Raw genomic sequence first — 20,202 nt, 5'->3', positions numbered from 1 at the left:
ATATATTTTTACATGCTTTTTAGTTTGTCTTGTTATATTTTACTCCTTTAATCGATATTTGTTCTCTATTTTGTAATATATGATTTGTATCTTTTTGTTGAGCATGATTACATATTAGCAAAAAAAACTCATATAATATTATATCTATTTTAAATATATACATTTCTATAATACTTATCTCAGATGGATATGGTTATCCAAAAGGCTTAACATTTGTGTTCATATAACATTATTGATAGTATCGGCTCAAGTTAATTAGTGGTTTAAAGCCAAAAATAAATTCGAGGCCTAACTGTTAATTAATTTGTTTTTTTTATTTTTGAGATGCAAAGTTATTTTTGTTTATTGATTTTTTTTATTTTTTCTATGGTGTTAAATTAAAGATATATATATATATATATATCAAAATATTTTTTAATCTTGTAATCTTAAACATGTCATGCGGAAGTTAAATTTAGAGATTGACAAAAAATTTCGAAACATTCTTTAATGTTTCGAAATAAATTAAAAAAAGACATAAAATGAAAGACACAATACATTTTTATTTTATTTTTGTTAAAAAAGAGTTATAATGTTATAATGAGAATTATACTATTACTAAAATATAGGGCCTCTCAAATTTGGGGTCTTAAACAGGTGCATCATTTTTAAAGGTATTGAGATGGGCCTGATTATTTGTTTCACAACAATTTGTTTATAATTTAATTTCACATATAATAGGAAATTGACATTATTCAATAATCTCCCTCTCAACACATGCTTCATGTAACATGTTGCTTTTGAAAATTAAATTTATGATCACTTTGATTTTGATATCACTTATAATTAAATTGAGTGCTTATCATTATGATAAAAACAAAATTTCTTAATTAAATTTATCAAATAAATGTCATATTTGATATTATTCTGAACTGAGTCACTCAATCCTACCGTTGATATTTTATCAATATTTGAATTTATGTTTTAAATTTTTAAAAGGGAAATAAATGGTGATAATTAATTAGTTACTATTAGTTAGAGATCCTATTTTATATTTGTTGACCCGCAAAATTCGATTTTTGTATTGACAATTTCTCCTACCTAAACCAGAAGGAAAAGATTAGGAATTTTTATTTTATTTTATCATTTTTACATTCATCAATTTTCAAGATTAGGCAATAAAATATCAAATGCGGGTCCCAGAAATGGACCCCATGAAAAGGAAATAAAAGGATATTTCAAAGACACCCTTTAACTTATAGTGACCAACGGAAGCAACCTCTCTTTTGTTGTTATCTACAAAATTGTCTTCTCATCCACTTGTAGAAACAAATAAAATAGTTAAAAAAACAAAAACTCGGATGAAATGATAAATATTTTTTTATTTTTAATTAGATGTCTTATATTTTGAACCTTAATGAAATAGTCTTTGTTACACTCTGTTTGAAAGGTTGGTATGTATTATGAATTTCACAATGTATTGTATAATATAGTTTTAATGATTATAATATTTGAATGATAAGTAGATCAAAATAACAGAATACGTGAGAGAATTACTATAAAAAGTAAAATAATTAAATAATAAGTAAAAATAATATGAAAAGAAAATATTAAATGATGGAACCAAACCATATAACATATATAAAAAAAATTTAGTACTAACAACTAAAACAAACTTAATACTTAAACTAACAATAAAACACATTGTGACTAGGGGTGTGTATTCGGTTTTTCGATTTGATTTTGTACTATTCAATTTGAGTTTTTCAGTTTTTGGTTCTGAAGAAGTGTAACCCAATCCGAACCAAAATAAATTTGGTTTGGGTTGGTTTTTCTCTTTTTGGTTTGGATTTTTTCGGTTCGGCTAATCGGTTCTGTCAATAATTACAAATATAACAATGTTATATTTGCAATTTATTTCATATATATATTATTGAATTTCTTAAATATACTTTTTAATATAAATTACAAGTAAAACGTAAAACACAATACTTAAAGTATACCAATTATAGATGTCCAAACATAAAAAGATAAACTAAATCATAATGAAAATAACTAAAAGGAGACAAAAGCGATTAACTCCAACTTAATTCTAAACATTATATATATATATATATCCGAAACCAAACAAAGTAAATTATTAATTCAAAACCAAACCAAAAATTCAAAAAACCAATTCAAAATAGAATTTGATTTAATTTAATTTGATTTTTCGATTTAATTCAAATAGTGCACACCCGTAATCACAACCATCCAAGTGCTGGTCTTTTGGTGCAGATTTGAATTTAATGGGATTTCAAAATAAATAGTAATAGAAAAAGAACAAGATAAAGGAGTACCAGCAACCAGTGAGCACACGTATCATGAGGTGAAAGTCACACGTGTCACAATCGCAACGGCTAAGTTCCATACCTACCATGTTCTGGGAGCCAATATAAACTCGAGTAGCTGAAGACAAATGAGAAAATATCTCTTCTTTTTCTTCTTCACTCTTCCAATGGATCGTCTTTTTCTCTTATCTCTTCTCGCTTTCGCACTCTTCTCGTCGGCGATTGCTTTCTCCGACGACGATCCGTTGATCCGGCAAGTCGTATCGGAAAACGATGACAACCATATGTTAAACGCCGAGCATCACTTTTCACTTTTTAAGGCTAAGTTTGGAAAGATCTATGCTTCTCAAGAAGAACATGACCATAGATTGAAGGTATTCAAGGCTAATCTTCGCCGTGCCAAGCGTCACCAGCTCCTTGACCCTTCCGCTGAGCACGGTATTACGCAGTTCTCCGATCTGACTCCATCGGAGTTTCGCCGGACTTACCTTGGACTTAACAAGCCCCGACCTAATCTTAACGCTGAGAAAGCTCCGATCCTCCCGACTAAAGATCTTCCAGCTGATTTTGACTGGCGTGAGAAAGGAGCCGTCACCGATGTTAAAAATCAGGTATTTTTAATAGAGATATGTTTGTTTATGTGATTAATTGATTGTTTTCCGTTATTTTTTTAATTTTGTATTTATCATGGATGGTTTTGACTATTATAGGGCACATGTGGATCATGCTGGTCATTCAGTACGACTGGAGCAGTGGAAGGAGCTCACTTTTTGGCGACTGGAGAGCTGGTGAGCCTTAGTGAACAGCAGCTTGTGGACTGTGACCATGAGGTTAGTATTCTTCTTGCCGTTGACTTTTCAAAATTTGATCAGTTCAATATCATTTTGTTTCTTTATTTATGTGTATGTGCAATTAGTGATGTTATGCTGGTGTTGCTTTACATATTAGTCATTTTGCTCTGATCATATGCTTAGCTCTGCATAATTCATTTAAATTTCTTATCGAATTAGCTAATCTGTTTGAAAGGGTATACGGATTAGCTATCTGTTGGAAAGGATTGAACTTTACAGTTGTTTTAGGTAGTCATACTATTGGGGCTGGGGAGAGTGCAAGGCAAAAGCATATAGGATTGTTCTATTTTCTTGGTTCTCATATCTGCCAGTAAATAACAATGGTTACTTATGTTCTTTAAACAGACTCGATCTCAAATTAGTTGGGTTAGTTTTTCAAACATATCATATATAATGGGTAAAACGTTGTGCCAAACTCTGTATCATTGAGTTTTCTTGCCAAAGCTAGTTATATCTATGTTGAAGAGTAAAATAATTGGGAAAGGATTAAATATTAGAACTTTTAGCGTGTCTGTACTACTGGGGTTATGACCAGTTGTGTAAAGGCAAAAGGAAATAGGATTGTTCTATGATCTTTATTTGAAATGAATCATCTAGCGGTTCAGGAATTTAAAATGGTTTTTATTTCTTTGATGCAACATAGAAAGACAAATGAACCTCAAGTTGAGGCTAGCTGTGTGTATCTGATTATTGTCTTTTCTTCTGCTAAATACATACATATATGATTTACCCTGTTAAAGTGTTAATATTAAGTAAGTAATAAAAAGTTCCCTTTTGCAGTGTGACCCGGTGGAAAAAAATGATTGTGATGCAGGTTGCGACGGTGGTCTTATGACTAGTGCCTTTGAGTATACCCTGAAAGCTGGAGGTCTCCAACTGGAGAAAGACTATCCTTACACTGGAAAGAATGGCAAATGCCACTTTGACAAGAGCAAAATTGCTGCTTCTGTATCCAACTTCAGTGTTGTTGGTCTTGATGAAGACCAAATTGCTGCCAACCTGCTTAAACATGGTCCTCTTGCAGGTAATGTAGCTATAATAAACTAAAGGCTTAAGTTGTTTGAAGTTGTTTGCTAGTTTGTGAATGAGAGCAAACCAGAAAACTTATCGATTTTCTTTTTGGGTGTAAATTGCAGTGGGGATCAATGCTGCTTGGATGCAGACATACGTTAGAGGAATTTCATGCCCATTAATTTGCCTCAAGCGTCAGGATCATGGTGTCCTCCTAGTTGGTTATGGTTCTGAAGGTTTTGCACCTATTCGTCTCAAGAATAAGCCTTACTGGATCATCAAGAACTCTTGGGGAAAGACTTGGGGAGAACACGGATATTACAAGATCTGCAGGGGTCACAATATCTGTGGAGTTGATGCCATGGTCTCTACCGTGACTGCCACACATACTACTAATCCTAATCTTTAAGATCAATTTATCCCAAGAATGTTTGTCTGTGAACAAGGATTTTACTGCCATTACCCTAATCTTTGTAAATATATCGGTCAGTAATGTATTGTGAACTCATGTCTTAGATTTCATCAGCACCTTATTATCGTGCCTCAAACCATGTACACTGGGATTTGTATCTGTAGTTTATACTGCAAATAATTGGAGTTTGAATTTTTAAGTTATTTGCAATGTATATTGAATGCTCGAAATGTCTGTTACCCCCTTATGAGCTTCAATATTCCGTCTCCTATAGAACGATAGTACACTGCTTCAGAGTTCTTGACTTACAAAACATGCTGCAATGTGAACTTGTTAACTTGGTTCATCTAGAGTTAAGCTGTTTGCTGTTTCATGAATGTTCCTAATGGGATGTCTTTCAAATGAACTTATGCCTTCTGGGGCCATACGTTCTTTCGAAACTGATAACTCGTAGAATATTAATGTATGCCCACAAAATAGTTAGAGCATTGAACTTCATAAATTAAAGACCAACACAAGATATAGGCACAAGTACAAAGGATCCGATTCCATCGCTTCCACAGAGAAATATGAAGTAAATTAGGCCCAAGAGAATTTATATTTATGCGATTCTGTTTCTGTGGGCTTATGGCAGAACACTGCATCTCTCCAAAAGAAAATTAACAAGTCTATGAAACATACTTTACAACAACAATATATTCAGTAAAATCTCACAAAGTAGAGTCTGAGAAAGGTAAGTGTACGTAGACCTTAGGTAGTCTTGGAGATAAAAAGATTATTTTCGAAAATCCCTTCGTTCAAGTGAAGTAAATCAAAGTAGTAATGGAAAGGAAGAACAACTGAAGAAAAAAATATGACGACTATAATTGCAAGGTAGTGCACAGTATAAAAGGATGTTCAAATTGGTCAGTCTGTTTTCTATGTTGGGTTTTAATTGGGCTACAGGTACAAAATGGGCTAGTGCGGCCTTTTCGTTTATGGGCTTGTACATATTGTGGGCCGTGTCATTTTGAATGTTTTAATTAGACTAGGCAAGAGTTTTAAAAAGTGAGATTTTTGAATTTTGCGTTCTTAAATCAAAGCTGACATTAATAAATCTTGTAATCTTAAATATATCATATCATATAAGATAGTGTTGTTAAGGGTAAAATGAAAATGTTAAACTTTCATTTCGATTTGTTTGTCTTTTTTTGCGACTCATAATTTCGACTATTCACATAATATGTTTAACAACACAAAATTAAAGACATTTCAGTACAACATATCTTTAATTTAAAACTATAAAATTAAAAAAAAAATCTTTACTTTTCTTACACTCCATGTCAAATCAAATAAAAAATCAAACAAACAAATTAAAATGAAGGATATACTAAATATAGAAAGTGAAAGCATACAATAAAACAAAGCAAAACACATAAATTAAAATGGAACTCGCAAACTATTTAGAAAATTATATCTCTAAAAACATAATAAGTAGATTGATTTCTTATTGATTAAGAGATGGTCGATTCTAAAATGATGTTAAACATATCAAGTGGTGAGTTAAAATAAATAAAGATTCTTTTTAAAAGGATTTAATAGAAAAGTAAAACGAATAAATTGAAACAGAAAGTATCTAAATTGATCTAGACGTAGATTGATTTTTTATGAGGAACTTTCACAAATAGCCACTATAAGAAATTTAATTATGCTCCATAGCTTTAGTTTGCATATTTATGAGCTGTAGCTACAATTTAAGCTATCTAGTTTGTCTAATTCGCGGATTTGTATAAATTCACAGGTTTGTATAATTCACGGGTACATTTGTATAATTCAATTATTTTTGTATAAACTCAAAATAATGAATTTATACAATTACAAACATCAGAAGTGTAAATAGTTATACAAATTATATTATACAAATTCTAAATTATACAAATTCCGAATTATACAAATGTGCGAATTATACAAAATTAAAAAGATGAGCTGCGTAATTATAGCTGAAAATAGGCTGCGAATTGTAATTAAGGNTTAATAGAAAAGTAAAACGAATAAATTGAAACAGAAAGTATCTAAATTGATCTAGACGTAGATTGATTTTTTATGAGGAACTTTCACAAATAGCCACTATAAGAAATTTAATTATGCTCCATAGCTTTAGTTTGCATATTTATGAGCTGTAGCTACAATTTAAGCTATCTAGTTTGTATAATTCGAGGATTTGTATAAATTCACAGGTTTGTATGATTCGCGGGTACATTTGTATAATTCAGTTATTTTTGTACAAACTCAAAATAATAAATTTATACAATTACAAACATCAGAAGTGTAAACAGTTATATAATTTACAAATTTCGAATTATACAAACGTGCGAATTATACAAAACTAAAAAGCTGAGCTGCGTAATTATAGCTAAAAGTAGGCCGCGAATTATAATTAAGGCAAACTATAACTGTATTAAGTAATTAACTATTATATATTTGCTTATACGCGTAACTTTCTCATTTTCTATCGATGGTCAATTCTAAAATGATGGTGTTGGCACAGTTACAAAATGGGCCGTTAAACTGTTGAACGGACAAGAATACGATGGGCAACAGAGAATGACAAGTCATTCTTATTGAAGTAGTGATAAGATAGATAAGACAATTACATTCAACAAAAGAAGAGTGCAAGTGTGCAACACACATTAAAAGGAGATCCTGTTTCTCCAAAGCATGACGTAAATTTATAATATTGTAAACCAGTATTAATATCGAGCGATAATTCGATAGGACATGACGATATGTTCAATATATTGAGTCATATGATAACTAATTAAGTCGTTCCACCATTATTTGTAGTCAGGAAGTTAAAAACAATCTGTTAGTTTGTCCTCTTTCTCATACCTAACCCCTTATGAACAAATACATCATTATAGGTGTAAACAAAAAAATATCCAATTAGATGACGTCTAGGTTTAGTAAAATGCTCTGTATTCTTAAAAGATATCTAGGTTGTGAATAAAGGGAATTTATCCGCTTTGTGAGAATTTCCAAAGCAAGTCGTGGTTGCTGCATATCTACTTTCTATAAGGAGAAACCCGTAAGCCTATTTACGATTCAAATACTACAATTAATTGTGATCTCTTGACTATTGAATTGTTTCGAGAAACTATTGGTGTGAAATGACAGATACGGGTCAAATTGCTGGACTCCATGAAAATTAAGCATGCGGTAAAGCCCATACGTATGAGAAGACTATTTAGAAATAAGTGGGCCAAGTGTAGCGGTCCCATTTTCGATTATTTATTGGTCCATCATATCATATCCTCTATTATTTATTTTATTTATTATAAATAAGTAAATAATTTGGATTTATTTGCATTCACCCCAAAAGACGGAACCCATGTCTACTACATTATTTTTATGGATTCATAATGCTGTTGAATAACGTGGAAATACATGCTCATTTTCTTGGAATTATTTACATAATATAAGGTCCCTATGAAAGAAAATTTAGTCAAATTGGGTTAAGCTTGTGTCTTCTTTAGACAAAATAATAGTGTCAAGAATATTGGTTGAAAGATGAAAATTAAAAATAATATTTGAAGTTGATTGAAGTTGGAAAAGAATATTTGTTAGAGATGTGTTAGACTCAAATTTGAACTTTACATGATTGGAATTCTAGAATAGCAACCTCAAATACTAATTATTATAACGTGTTGAATTACACATCGATTGGACTTGAATCATTCTCTCTATGTGTTCTTCAAAATCCTCAACTTTTGAGCTCATTCATAGTTTACTTTAACCGACTGTGTGCTCCCATGATATTTCCATGTTCGATATGTCTAAATTCTAATCCTAAGTATTCCGAGGTTATTGAGTTCCACACCAGTTGGGCCTCAAATTTTTTTATATGATCTTAAACAATTCTCACATATCGAAGTTGCTTTTGTAATTGAGTTAATTAGTCCAATATCTATTTCTTATCAAAATGAACATTAGACTTGTTAGATTTTGCCAAACTAGAATACTCCTCAAAACAAATTTCTCAAAATTTCACCATCCTTTTCAATATATTTTTGCACTGATCATGACCTAACTTTAACATGTTTTAATAACTGCATTACAATTACAATTTGTTAAGTCATATATAGCCTTAATGACTTCATAACATTTGCAACTTGATAAGTTGTTGAACTCGAGGTTGGTAATAAACTGAAGCTACTCAGTCTTCTAGCATAGCGGAGTAGGGTCCTAATGTAGTGTGATCATTTGGATTGATAGCCAAATACACCAATTCAATTACCCTTTCATAAGGTCACAACAGAATCCTCATGGCATTAGGTCCCAATCTTGCAGATAGACGTACAGATGGGATAGAAGAATGTAGTACTACAATTGTTGTTATTTGAAGACATTATATTATTATTAGGGGTCCAAAAGACACATTAATTATTATTGCAGTCACTAAATTTGAATAGTAAAATGTATTTTATGTTGGAATGTAGAGTACTACTGACATTTATGAAGACTAAAAGGTAAAATTTTGGACCACATTTTATAAAATAAATTATTTTTATTTTATTTATATTTTAAAAGCTCAAATACCAAAAACATTACAGAATGAAGAGGCACGCTGGCTTCTTTGATTGATTTTTTGGTGGAGGCCTCAGCCTACTATTTCCTAAATTCTCCACACCCTATTAACCTATTTGTTCATATCCTAGTGTGTATTGTATCATTATTTTTGGATTTTTTCTCTTAATTGCAATCACTGTTTTTCATTTTTTTTCCTACTAATTTCTCTTCTTTTACCTAACTAAATTTTTTTAAAAAAAACTCAAGTACATACTATTACTAACTAAGTGATTTTGACATAATTAGTTTTGTGTTGTTTTCCAATCTTTAATTTCTACCAATCCTCCACTCACAAAAAAAAATTTAGGCAGTTGGGAGAATTTTTGGGAGATGTAGAAATTAGCAACCCATCTTGTATGGTAATTAGTTCCGCGATCAGTTTCATTTTATATGACACGATTGGTTATATAAGAATCAGAACCATTTAAGAAAAAATATTTAATAATTCAAAATGTCATATATTACGATTAAGTAAAAACTTATTTGACTCTTCGAGTAATAATGATATCACGTAAAGTGTTGGATAGAGAGTAGTATAAGCTCTCAATAAGTCTTTAAAAAAAAAAAAAAAAAGCAATTGGAGTAATAAATAAGTCGTAGATGCCCCGAGCATTTTTAGAGAGAAAAAAAAACAATAGATAGTGATGCAAAATACTACCATCACACGGTTCTCAAATCCAACCTGTGGTGGATCCCGGGAGACAAAGTCAAAACGCAAGATCTTTGCCCCATACTTTGAGATGCTCTTCTCCTGTTTTTCAAGTGTTAAATTAACCGGTTGAGCTGAATTCAGATGAGTCAAGATGATTTCATGAGTTAATAAATATGTACTATAAATGAGCAGGTTATTGATTCAATCAAGAGTTAATAACAAGTGTTCTAATATGTCAAAATGGCATAATTCGCATTTTACTAATTTATTAATGTAATTTTTTTAAACTAAAAAGTTACCTGATATTTGCTATCGATGATAATATGTGAAAATCAAAGGTATGGTAGTGAAAAATGATATAATATTAATGTGGAGTGCCTTGAGTTTCAGGTAGGCAAACAAGTAGTTGCATTTTGACTTAAGGAGAAACAAACGATAGCGATAGGACAATACTTCTCCAATCCCCAAAACAACCCTTATCATTCATACCATCTTTACTCATTTTTTTCACACTGCCAGATCACGAGCTGTGATAATCCAGAGGGTAAAAAAGGAATCAGAGTAATATTCTCAATATTTGTATTGATGCTCGATTAAATTTGGAGTAAATTTTTTATTTTTATTTTCAGGGAAGGATGGAAGTATCTCAACCATCTTATTGGCCACTACAACTTATGTTGGTAAGACAATGTAAATATAAGTCGAATTTATTCGTGTAGTATTTCTATTGTACCAAGACAAAAGAAATTTATTAACTGCAGATATTTTTTAAAATATTGAATTTATTATATTCAAAGAACGGTATAGTAAAATTATATATTTGTTTCTCCTTAAGGAATATATCGAGTTAATACTGAACAAGTAAAAATGGATGGAAGAAGTATAAGCAAAATGAAAGAAGTTCAAGATCATTACCTCAAGCTAAATGAAGCAGTAGCAAAGTTTTATTTCTGTGTTGAATCAGTTATTGCGTTCACAATTATAATTTATCGCTAAAAATCTTCCTAAACCCTCGTTACTTAAATTTTCTTATATATATAATCCATTCTTATCCGATTATCTAGAAGAGAATGTTGTAATGAAATAGGCAAGCACTTCCCCTCATCCAGTTAATCCATCACTAAATGTGATTAACATGAAATTTCTACTGTTTAGCTACGAAATTATCAGACACTAATATATTTAGATTAGCTAGGTCACAAAAAGACACAACTTTATACATAGTGCAAAAAATTGATATACACCCTGGATAATGTGTGTATAAATCCCCAGAAAAAAAAGAAAAAAAAAGGTAGTAGTTGTTGTTTGGGGACCTTATTAAAAGGAGGCAGGTGCAGTAAAAAGAAAATTGGCATGTCTAGGAAACAATAGTTTCTAAAATGTGCAAAGTCATTTATTATTCCTCACAATAAATCTGCCACTTCTCTGAATTACACTATCTTTGACAAATTACAGAAACTTTACTGTACTATAAAAGCTAAATATTGGCCACAATAAACTTGATTGGGACATATAAGTACTTAATGGATAATCACAACAATGTTCATTGATATGATCAATACAATGGATACTTCCAAACTTCCACCACCTAGCTAGCATATATTATTTTAAAAAGAAAAATTATAATAAAAGCCAGGATTTGAAATTTAATTATGAACTTTTTTTTTTCATTTAAATCTATGAACTTATGAATAACCTCATAGCTCGTTTTAGTTATTAAGTTCATATTAAAGGATTTTTAAAAAAAATACAAAATTCAATGTCTGAGCAAACTCATAGTCAAATCGATTTTCTATAATTTCTTTTTATGCGATTAGAATTAAAAGTATTATAACAAGTATAACTCGCTATGACCAGTTCAACCACGCTCATACGAGTTGTATATACGTTAGTGTGCTAGAAGAAAATAATACTAACATATATACATGTCATGACATTATTTAATCCTTTATTTGATAAAGTTTTCAATCTATGTATAAATAATATACATATATTAGTTATACAACCTATTTAGTATTATCAGGTTTGTACAACTAAGACATAACAAACATGTTATTAGCATGAATAAACTCATGCAAGAGTTATTAATACACCAATAAACATGATTAACGACACAACTACCTTAATACACCAAACAATAGATATAGAAGACACTATCTTAACACTCCTAACGTCAACATTACTAATACATTATATTCAGTACTATTCTTATATACTCTACGAAACGAACAAATAAAGAAACCAAGCATCTAAGAACCCAATGGCAGTAAAGCCTTGGGAAGAAAAAAAAAAGTAGTTAATGTGTGTATTGTACTATAAGTTGTTTGCCCTAATAAAGAAGAGAGTACTTAGTTTCAGAAATTTCGAATCAAAGGAAAGCTTCTCCGCATTTTCAGCTCTCTCTAAATGAAGAAAAGGGTAGCCTATATATATATAGTTAAAAGCTCTTCTCGTATTCTGCCACAAAAATGTACTTAAACATATTATACCACCATTTACTTTCAATCTCTTTATCTTTAATTTATTATTCACACCTTTCTATGTCTAGTCTAATTTGAAGAAGAAGAAAAAATAACAAGGTTTGTTTTATTTGTCTATCTTAAAGTATACTCGAAGTTAGGGGAATATTCAAAATTTAAAGTTCATAATATATTAGTGACCTGAAGTTCATATAATATGTACAAGTGAGTTTACACTTGAAACATCTCCAACCCACCTCTATTTTACTCTTCATTCTCTATATTTGGAGAGTAAAATAGAGAATGGGCTCTCCAACCACTCTTTAATTAACTCTCTATTCTTCATTTATAGAGAGGTGAATAGTAGTTCTCCAAATTTGGAGAATTACTATTCACACTCTTTATTTCACTTTTTCATTATTTTATTATATTTCTATTATTTTGTAATTAACACATTATTTTTAATATAAGGTCACTAATTAAATATCTAACATCCGTAATTCTTTTTAAATGTAATATGACATTTTAAAAAATATATTATTTGATATACACTACTTTCATTCCGAATTAATAATATTTCAATTTTTTAAAATTTTCATCACTTTAATATAATTTGATATTATTATTAACTTTTTACTATGAAGAATGCACAAAATTAAAATGATAAGATAAAAATTTTAATCTAAAAATATAATACATAACATAATAATTTAAATATAAGATAACAATACATAATAATTTTATCGCAACAATAATTCAGTAATTCGGTAGGTTGTTTCCAGATTTAACAATATTCGGGAAAAAATTATTGTATGATCCAGAGAATTGTTGTGGTTGTGATTGCAGTTGTGCTCGTTGATTTATGTAATTTTTATATAATTGTATTTCATTGATGATTTCACTTTTATTTGAATTGTCCATTAATTTGTATATGATATAATAACTTGCAATTTATGTTATTTAGAAATTTAGAATAAAATAAAATTTTATATTAAATAATGAATTTGAAAAAATAAAATTTTATATCACGTAAAAATTATATAAAGTGATTATTGAAAAAAAAAAAAAAAGGAGAAAGGATTTATAATATGAAATAAGGAAATGCCAATGAAATAGAAATAATAATATAATATTGAGGAGAGAAAATAAAATTATTTTTTAGAGAGTAAAATAGAGAATTAGGTTGAAGTTAATTGTCTGAAAAGAAAAACTAAAAAAAAAAACTCTATATTTAAAGAGTAAAATAGAGGGCAAGATTGGAGATGCCCTTAAAATTGACAAGTTTTCAGCTCTTTTCAGTATTTGCCTTATGGTGCAAAGGACTCTTATATTGTCATCCATTAGACTCAGATACGATAAATCGAATTTTTTTGTTAGTTAATTTAGTTGTTATTAGATGTGTGGGAGTTATCTCGTAGATATTGATATCCTGGCCCCCCTACTGTAAAGGACGAGTTATTTATCCTATGTTGTATTAAGAGAAAAAGTCAAGCCCCCCTCTTTAAATTATTTTCAAGATATAAAAAAATATTTAGTGCCTGTTTAGATTGACTTATTTTAAGTGTTTTTAAGCAAAGATAGTTTTTAAGCAATTTTGAAGTATTTTGGTAAAGTTAAAAAGTGCTTATAAATACTTATTTTAATGCCAAAATAACAAAAATAAGTCAAAAACCATAAGTTAGAGATCCTAACTTATGGCTTTTGACTTATAAGTCATAAGCCAAAAGCCAATCTAAAGAGGCCCTTAGTGTAGTTTTTTTTAAGAATTAAATTCAAGTGTGGGCAAGGTAGTTGGATTTCTTTTGAACACATGTTGTATATATTCTAAATTCCTTTAAACACATATGTTGGATTTCCTTTGACCACATACAAGTATTTTATCACAATATCTATATACACTTTGAACTTTGTTGTATTGGAGCATGGAAGCTAACAAATAATATTAGATTAGTTACTAAAAATATGTACATAAAATACTTAATTTTGACATAAATTCAATCTTTACTTTCAAAAAGTCAAAAATGATAATTAGTCTGAAGCGGGATACTAAGAAGTGAAAGAATTCATTGTACTATCGGTGCATATAAATATAAACTCAAAAAAATATGGAAAAATAGGAGACAACATCCCAGAAGAACGGACTTATTAGAAGAAAATGGTGTCCCCCCCATGCAGTTCTAATCCAACACCCCCAAAAAAAACAAATAAAAATAAGTAAATGAATGATTATAAGAGGCAGATAACTCAGAGAATTAAAATTATATAAAAAAAACAAAATCTTTGTACCCAACCAAACACGAAACATATCTATTTCTTCCCCATATAATCCGGTAGACAATCGGATATGCTTGAAAAAAAGTAGTACTACTAAGTTTAAATGTGACCAGAAAGATAATTGAAATTCATACTTGGTAGAAAAAACCTAGAAAAAGAGAGAGTAAAAATATAAGATATGCAAAATAAACCACAAAAATATATCTCCTTCGTCCCAATTTATGTAATATAACTCGTCTTGACACAAACTTTAAGAAATAAATACTTTTAAAATATGAAGTATGGACTCGTATAAAATGAGTTACAAATATTTGTGTGACTATTAATTAATTATATTCATCTAAAAAAGAGTGTGAAAAGATTAGAGAGATTGACACTTAGTTGAACTTTGAGATTCAAATTTCTAAATTTTGATTGTAAATTTGGACATAGAAGTTCTATGTTTCTAGATATATTTGAAAATCATGTGAAAAAATATTATAAATCACAGTGATTAACATCATAAAAGACATAATATACAGAAATTTTGATCAACGAAAACTTGATTGACTTTTTAAATTCTAATTATACCACATAAAATGCAACAAAATGAGTATTTCGATATAAAATTTATACCAAAATCTTGCCATTATCTATCTCATATTGAAGGATGTAATCCTTTCGGACCAATATACCCCATGACATGATATATAATAATATGCATAAATTAAATTGATCTCCTACTAATTCCTTTTAGCAAAATCACAATAAAATAATGGAGCTTATAGATAAGACAATTATATTAATACTAACCAAATAAGAGTCATACTTGAAATTCAAAATATTAAACTAACATCATATAAGAAAACCAATGTCTAAATTCATGGAGAAATACTAGAACATTAATTTCTCCTTCCCATTACCTAAATGGATGTCATTGAAGTTGAAGCATAATCAATAATTTGATAATTCTAATCCTTCCCTAAAACAAAAACGTTCTGAATTTTCATAAATTCTGAATCCGCCTCTGATTAAGGCCGGGGAGGTGGAAAGAATTGCGTACCAGCCAGGAAAGCAGTAATGGGAGTTGGATACACTGAAGGATCATACATTGTAACAGCCGGCTGATGTTGGTGACTAGTGGTGGCGACTGCTGTGGTGGATGTGGTGGCGCCGGTTATAAAATTCAGAGCTTGTTGAGCGGCGCCACTACCAGATGAACTCTCTCCACCACCACCACCGCCACCACTATATCGACCTTCTAGCCCTTGATCATACAGAATTCCTTTGAATAAATGTCCACCAATATTCACAGCCGTATGATAAGCATATTGATCATCTGCATCGTCGATTGCACTCACTTTTACGCATCGAAAAACAGCTTGAGAACTCACTTCTGATGGAAAATGACCACCTAACTCTAACCCTAGCATTCAAAAAAAAGAAAAAAGAACTTCAATACCAAAATCAAATAATGAACTTCATGAATATTTCAGAGTAACAAAGTGAAATAAAGCAACAAAATCAGAACAATTTTGTTTCGTCAAGTTTACTTCTATACAGTAGAAAAAAGCAAAAACAAATAATTGAGAAATATGGAATTTAAATATGTAAATATTATGTTTGTTGTATATATAGTCCCACGAGACAATGTTATGTAGCATATTTATCACGGATTTTTGTTCTATACGATAATTTTTCTTCCTCTTATTTTGTAATTTAGCATCAAAATTCTAAAACACACGATCTACCTCCCTGAAAAACCCACAAATTTTTTTCATGACGCATTTGAACTTGTGATGATTAAATTCTGAATCCGTCTCTGATTACCTGACGAGATGTTGGGTATACGAGTACAAGCAAGAGAGGAGGAAGATGGGTCTTCTCTTGGCCTTTTCGGAATATTAGAGTGATGATCAGCTCTTAAGCTAAGAAGTTGAGTTTGTTGCTGTTGATTTTGTTGAAGAGAAGTAAGTTGTTGTAACCGTTCACGTCTTTTAGCAGCAGGAACCCAGGTACTTTTAACGTGTGTATGACATGGAAATCCTCTGCTCTTACAGCAAGTCCGGCACCTCAAATGTGAACAATCTTTTTTAGCTTGATTTCCACAATCTTGACAGTTAATTCCTCCACCAGCACTACCAGTACTACTGGGACGCATAACGCGAAACCCTGATGATGATCTATAAGAAGACGAATTAGTATAATTGTTAGTAATATTTTGATGATGATTATGATTATGATTATGATCATCAGTACCGCCACCGACAATGTTATTGTTACCACCACTACTACTACTGCTTCCAGTACTGATGATTCTTCTGTTACAACTGGGCCCCACACCAACTGAGAAATCCACATCTTGTGGTTGATGATGATGATGGGGATGAGGCTGTGCTCGTTGTTGATGCAACTGATAGTACTGCTGCCATAACTCGAAACCCTTATTGTAGATCTCGTCGTCTTTGAAAAGAAGTAAGCTATTTGTAGCTAATTGATCTTGCTCTTGTTGTTGTTGTTGGTTCTTATTTCCTCCTCCAGCTCCGCCACCACCTAGTGTGAAAAATCCAGACATATCTCTGCTGCTGAAGTGTTTGTCGTCAATTTTAACTCTATATCCATAGCCAAAAAAACAAAAAACAAACCTCTTTAAGCCTAGGAAATGGCTATGATATTGATCATCTAACAGCTATATTTGATTGGAATTTTTTTTTCTTTTTGGGCTATATTAAGTGCTTCTAGCAGCTTTTCAGGACAATTTTATTTGTTTTTCAGGAAATCGAAAGAGGAGAAAAAAAAATGGTTGCACTTCTCTACTTTTATGGTTCATTAAAGTCACAGACTCTGCAACGCCGCCATGGCCACTGCTGCTACCTCTTCCTCAATTTAAGACTATACAACAGTACCATCTTTCTTGTCTCTCTCTTAAATTTGTAGTAGTACTAAAAAAAAAAAATATTGGTTTCTCTCACACACACTAATTCACTCTCTCTTTCTCACACTAATTTTTTTTTATTTTTATTTTGTTGTTGTTGTTTCCATTTCTTTTCTACAGTTCTCTTGCAGTTGGAAGCAATAAAATCTCATCAACAAGGATTTCATCTTAGCCGTTGCATGGTGATCGGACGGGTGTAATTGTTCCACGTGGTGAAGAATCAGCTTTTGCTTATTCGTCCTTGCACCGGAAAACACGCTCTACTTTTTCTGACCATCCCATAATTAAGAAGTTTTTTCGCAAGGTTTCTAATTTCAATAAAAACAAAAAATATATCAATATTAATACCAAATGAGGAAATATAATATAAATTTAAAATAACAAAGAATTACGGTAAATTGATAAGTATTTGTTCAGCATTAATCAAAAGTTTTGAATTTGAGTTATTAATATTGAATCGATTTAAGTAACCAGCGTTTTCATTGTGAAACTTGTAAATATTGTACTCTATTGGGCAGCAAAAAGATACTCATCTTCGTTCTCTTCTACTTGTCTAATATTTTAAAAATATATTTGCATTTTAACTTGTTACTTTAATATATCAAGAAAAGTTAAAGGATAGTGTGGTAAAATAATCTTGTTAATTATAATTTAGACGTGATAAATATAAATATGACGAATAAAAATAAACAGATAGAATAATTTTACAGCTATTGCAGTAATTTTCGGTATTACAGACCAATTGATGGACGTGGACATTAGTGGCTTTGATTACGACGGGCAAGAACCACTAACCCTAATATAAACCTATTCTAGTTATATAAATTTATAATCATATTATTAATTAACTAATTAAGTATCATAAACTTGTACAGTATAAGTAATGAGTTATAAACAGTATAATTAATGATTTCTTATCTGTTCTACAATGATTTACTGAACAAAATTATAATGATGTAATAATTCTTTTATATAGTCATTGTATAGAAGAATTAAACATTGTTTGAGATCAAAATTAACTTATATAAACCTGATAATAATATAGTATAACTAGTTTCACCGTTATGCATCACAAAAAAGAACGTATAAATTGAGAATTAACGGAGAGATCATAGGTTCAACAAAGGTGCCAAAAAATAAGAGACTTTGAGCTAGAAAATATGTATATAAATTATCTTACGGAGAATTAAATCATAGATTCACGTGCCGAATAATTATTTCCACTTCCTTTTCTTTCTATTTTTCTTGTAAAACTCCAAGAATTTTTAGAATTTCAAAAACTCTTCCAACATGTTCATTAATTTGTGCAAAAAAACGTTTTGTATTCCACTATAATTCTTTGCTAATCATTTATAATTTTGACTTATTCAGCAGAGATCAATTTTATTAATATTGAGCAGAATATTTTTATATAATCGATTCTTGAAAAAGTGAATAAAAGAGTAATAGGAGATGTCTATATCTTTAGGTCAACTCCTTATGATGTAACCGGGGGAGAGGGGGGGTCTTAAGTATATAATACTTAAATTAGGATCCGGCTCTTCTCTATTTCCATTCCCTCCATTTTCCCCAAGTTTTTGTTTGAATGTGAGACACATGGCATAGGTAAAAACTAATGGTTAAGGTTTAATTGAATAAAAATAAGATTTTAATTATAATTTAGATAATTAATACTTCATAAGAAAAATTACAAGACCACAATCATAACAATATATTATCTTGTCCATAAATATATATATATATATTTTTTTTTTTCTTACTAGTATTATTATAAAATAATTTCTCTTTTTCTAATTATTTTTTCCGTGCGAGTATATTTTCTATCAATTATATGTAAATTAATTTCAAAGAGAAAGTTCAAAGTTGCTTTCTAAGACTTACTCATTTAAAAAAAAAAAAAAAACAAATGGAAGATAACTACTCGTGGGAAAAAAAATTTAGAAAAGAGAACAATTTTTATAATATATTTATGGATAAGATATTATATTGTTATGAATTATAATTATGGTATTATTATTTTTCTTATGAAATATTAATTATCTAAATTATAATTAGAATATTATTTTAATCTATAAATCTTAGCTATTGATTTTTATCTATGTCAGATGTCTCACATAAAAGCAAGAACTTGGGAAAAATGGAGGGAAGGAAATGGAGAGGAGACGGATCCCTTAAATTAGTTACACACTATTAATACGGTAGCAGCCAATAAAAAATAATGTACTTTAATTAATATATTCTTAGCTCACAGTCTGTCAGCTGTGTCTTCGTAATTGAGACATAACCAAAAAGGTCTTTCAATAATACATCCAAACAATAATAATAAAAGGATAGAAAATCAATAATATCACAAGATTAAATCCAATAAAGAAATAATTAATACAATATGTGGGGTTTAACAGTACAGAACTAAATAGTGATGATATTGTTTCTAATGCTAAATAGCCAGAAAATTTGGCCAAAAATTTTATAAGTTTATAAAAAAAAATTAAAATAAACTAATTTTTTTTCCACTTTTTAATTAAAAAATATTAAAGTTAAAAAAGTAAAAATATTTAAAAAGATAAAATAACATAAGTAAAATATCATTCTAACCAAATTTTCTTGACCAAAAAGATTTTTTCTTATTTCTCACTATTTATGATACGTTATGACGTAGCATATATGCAACATTTTCTTGAATTGAGAAAAATAGAATTACTAAACCAACCGATA

General features: G+C 29.9%; 3 protein-coding genes across 4 annotated transcripts in view; 2 read left to right on the top strand and 1 right to left on the bottom strand.

The window, feature by feature from the left end:
- The window catches only part of LOC125855069 (floral homeotic protein PMADS 1), a 287,719-nt gene that overhangs the window by 235,603 nt on the left and 31,914 nt on the right, over window positions 1–20,202 (top strand). The window lies entirely within an intron of this gene.
- LOC125855058 (probable cysteine protease RD19C) lies at window positions 2,441–4,794 on the top strand. The gene is made up of 4 exons (XM_049534708.1): window positions 2,441–2,920; window positions 3,020–3,139; window positions 3,941–4,184; window positions 4,297–4,794. The coding sequence occupies exons 1-4, from the start codon at window positions 2,477–2,479 to the stop codon at window positions 4,578–4,580; spliced, it is 1,092 nt and encodes a 363-aa protein (XP_049390665.1). The 5' UTR covers window positions 2,441–2,476; the 3' UTR covers window positions 4,581–4,794.
- Window positions 15,382–17,541, bottom strand: LOC125855057 (protein EXPRESSION OF TERPENOIDS 1-like). Its single transcript, XM_049534707.1, has 2 exons — window positions 16,383–17,541; window positions 15,382–15,978 (listed from the first exon to the last, which is right to left on the bottom strand). The coding sequence occupies exons 1-2, from the start codon at window positions 17,125–17,127 to the stop codon at window positions 15,584–15,586; spliced, it is 1,140 nt and encodes a 379-aa protein (XP_049390664.1). The 5' UTR covers window positions 17,128–17,541; the 3' UTR covers window positions 15,382–15,583.

This window comes from Solanum stenotomum, chromosome 2 (assembly GCF_019186545.1).
Source record: "Solanum stenotomum isolate F172 chromosome 2, ASM1918654v1, whole genome shotgun sequence".
In the NCBI taxonomy this organism is placed as follows: Eukaryota; Viridiplantae; Streptophyta; class Magnoliopsida; order Solanales; family Solanaceae; genus Solanum; species Solanum stenotomum.
The sequence above is the reverse complement of the archived record's forward strand: the minus strand, read 5'-3'. Positions and strand labels throughout refer to the sequence as shown.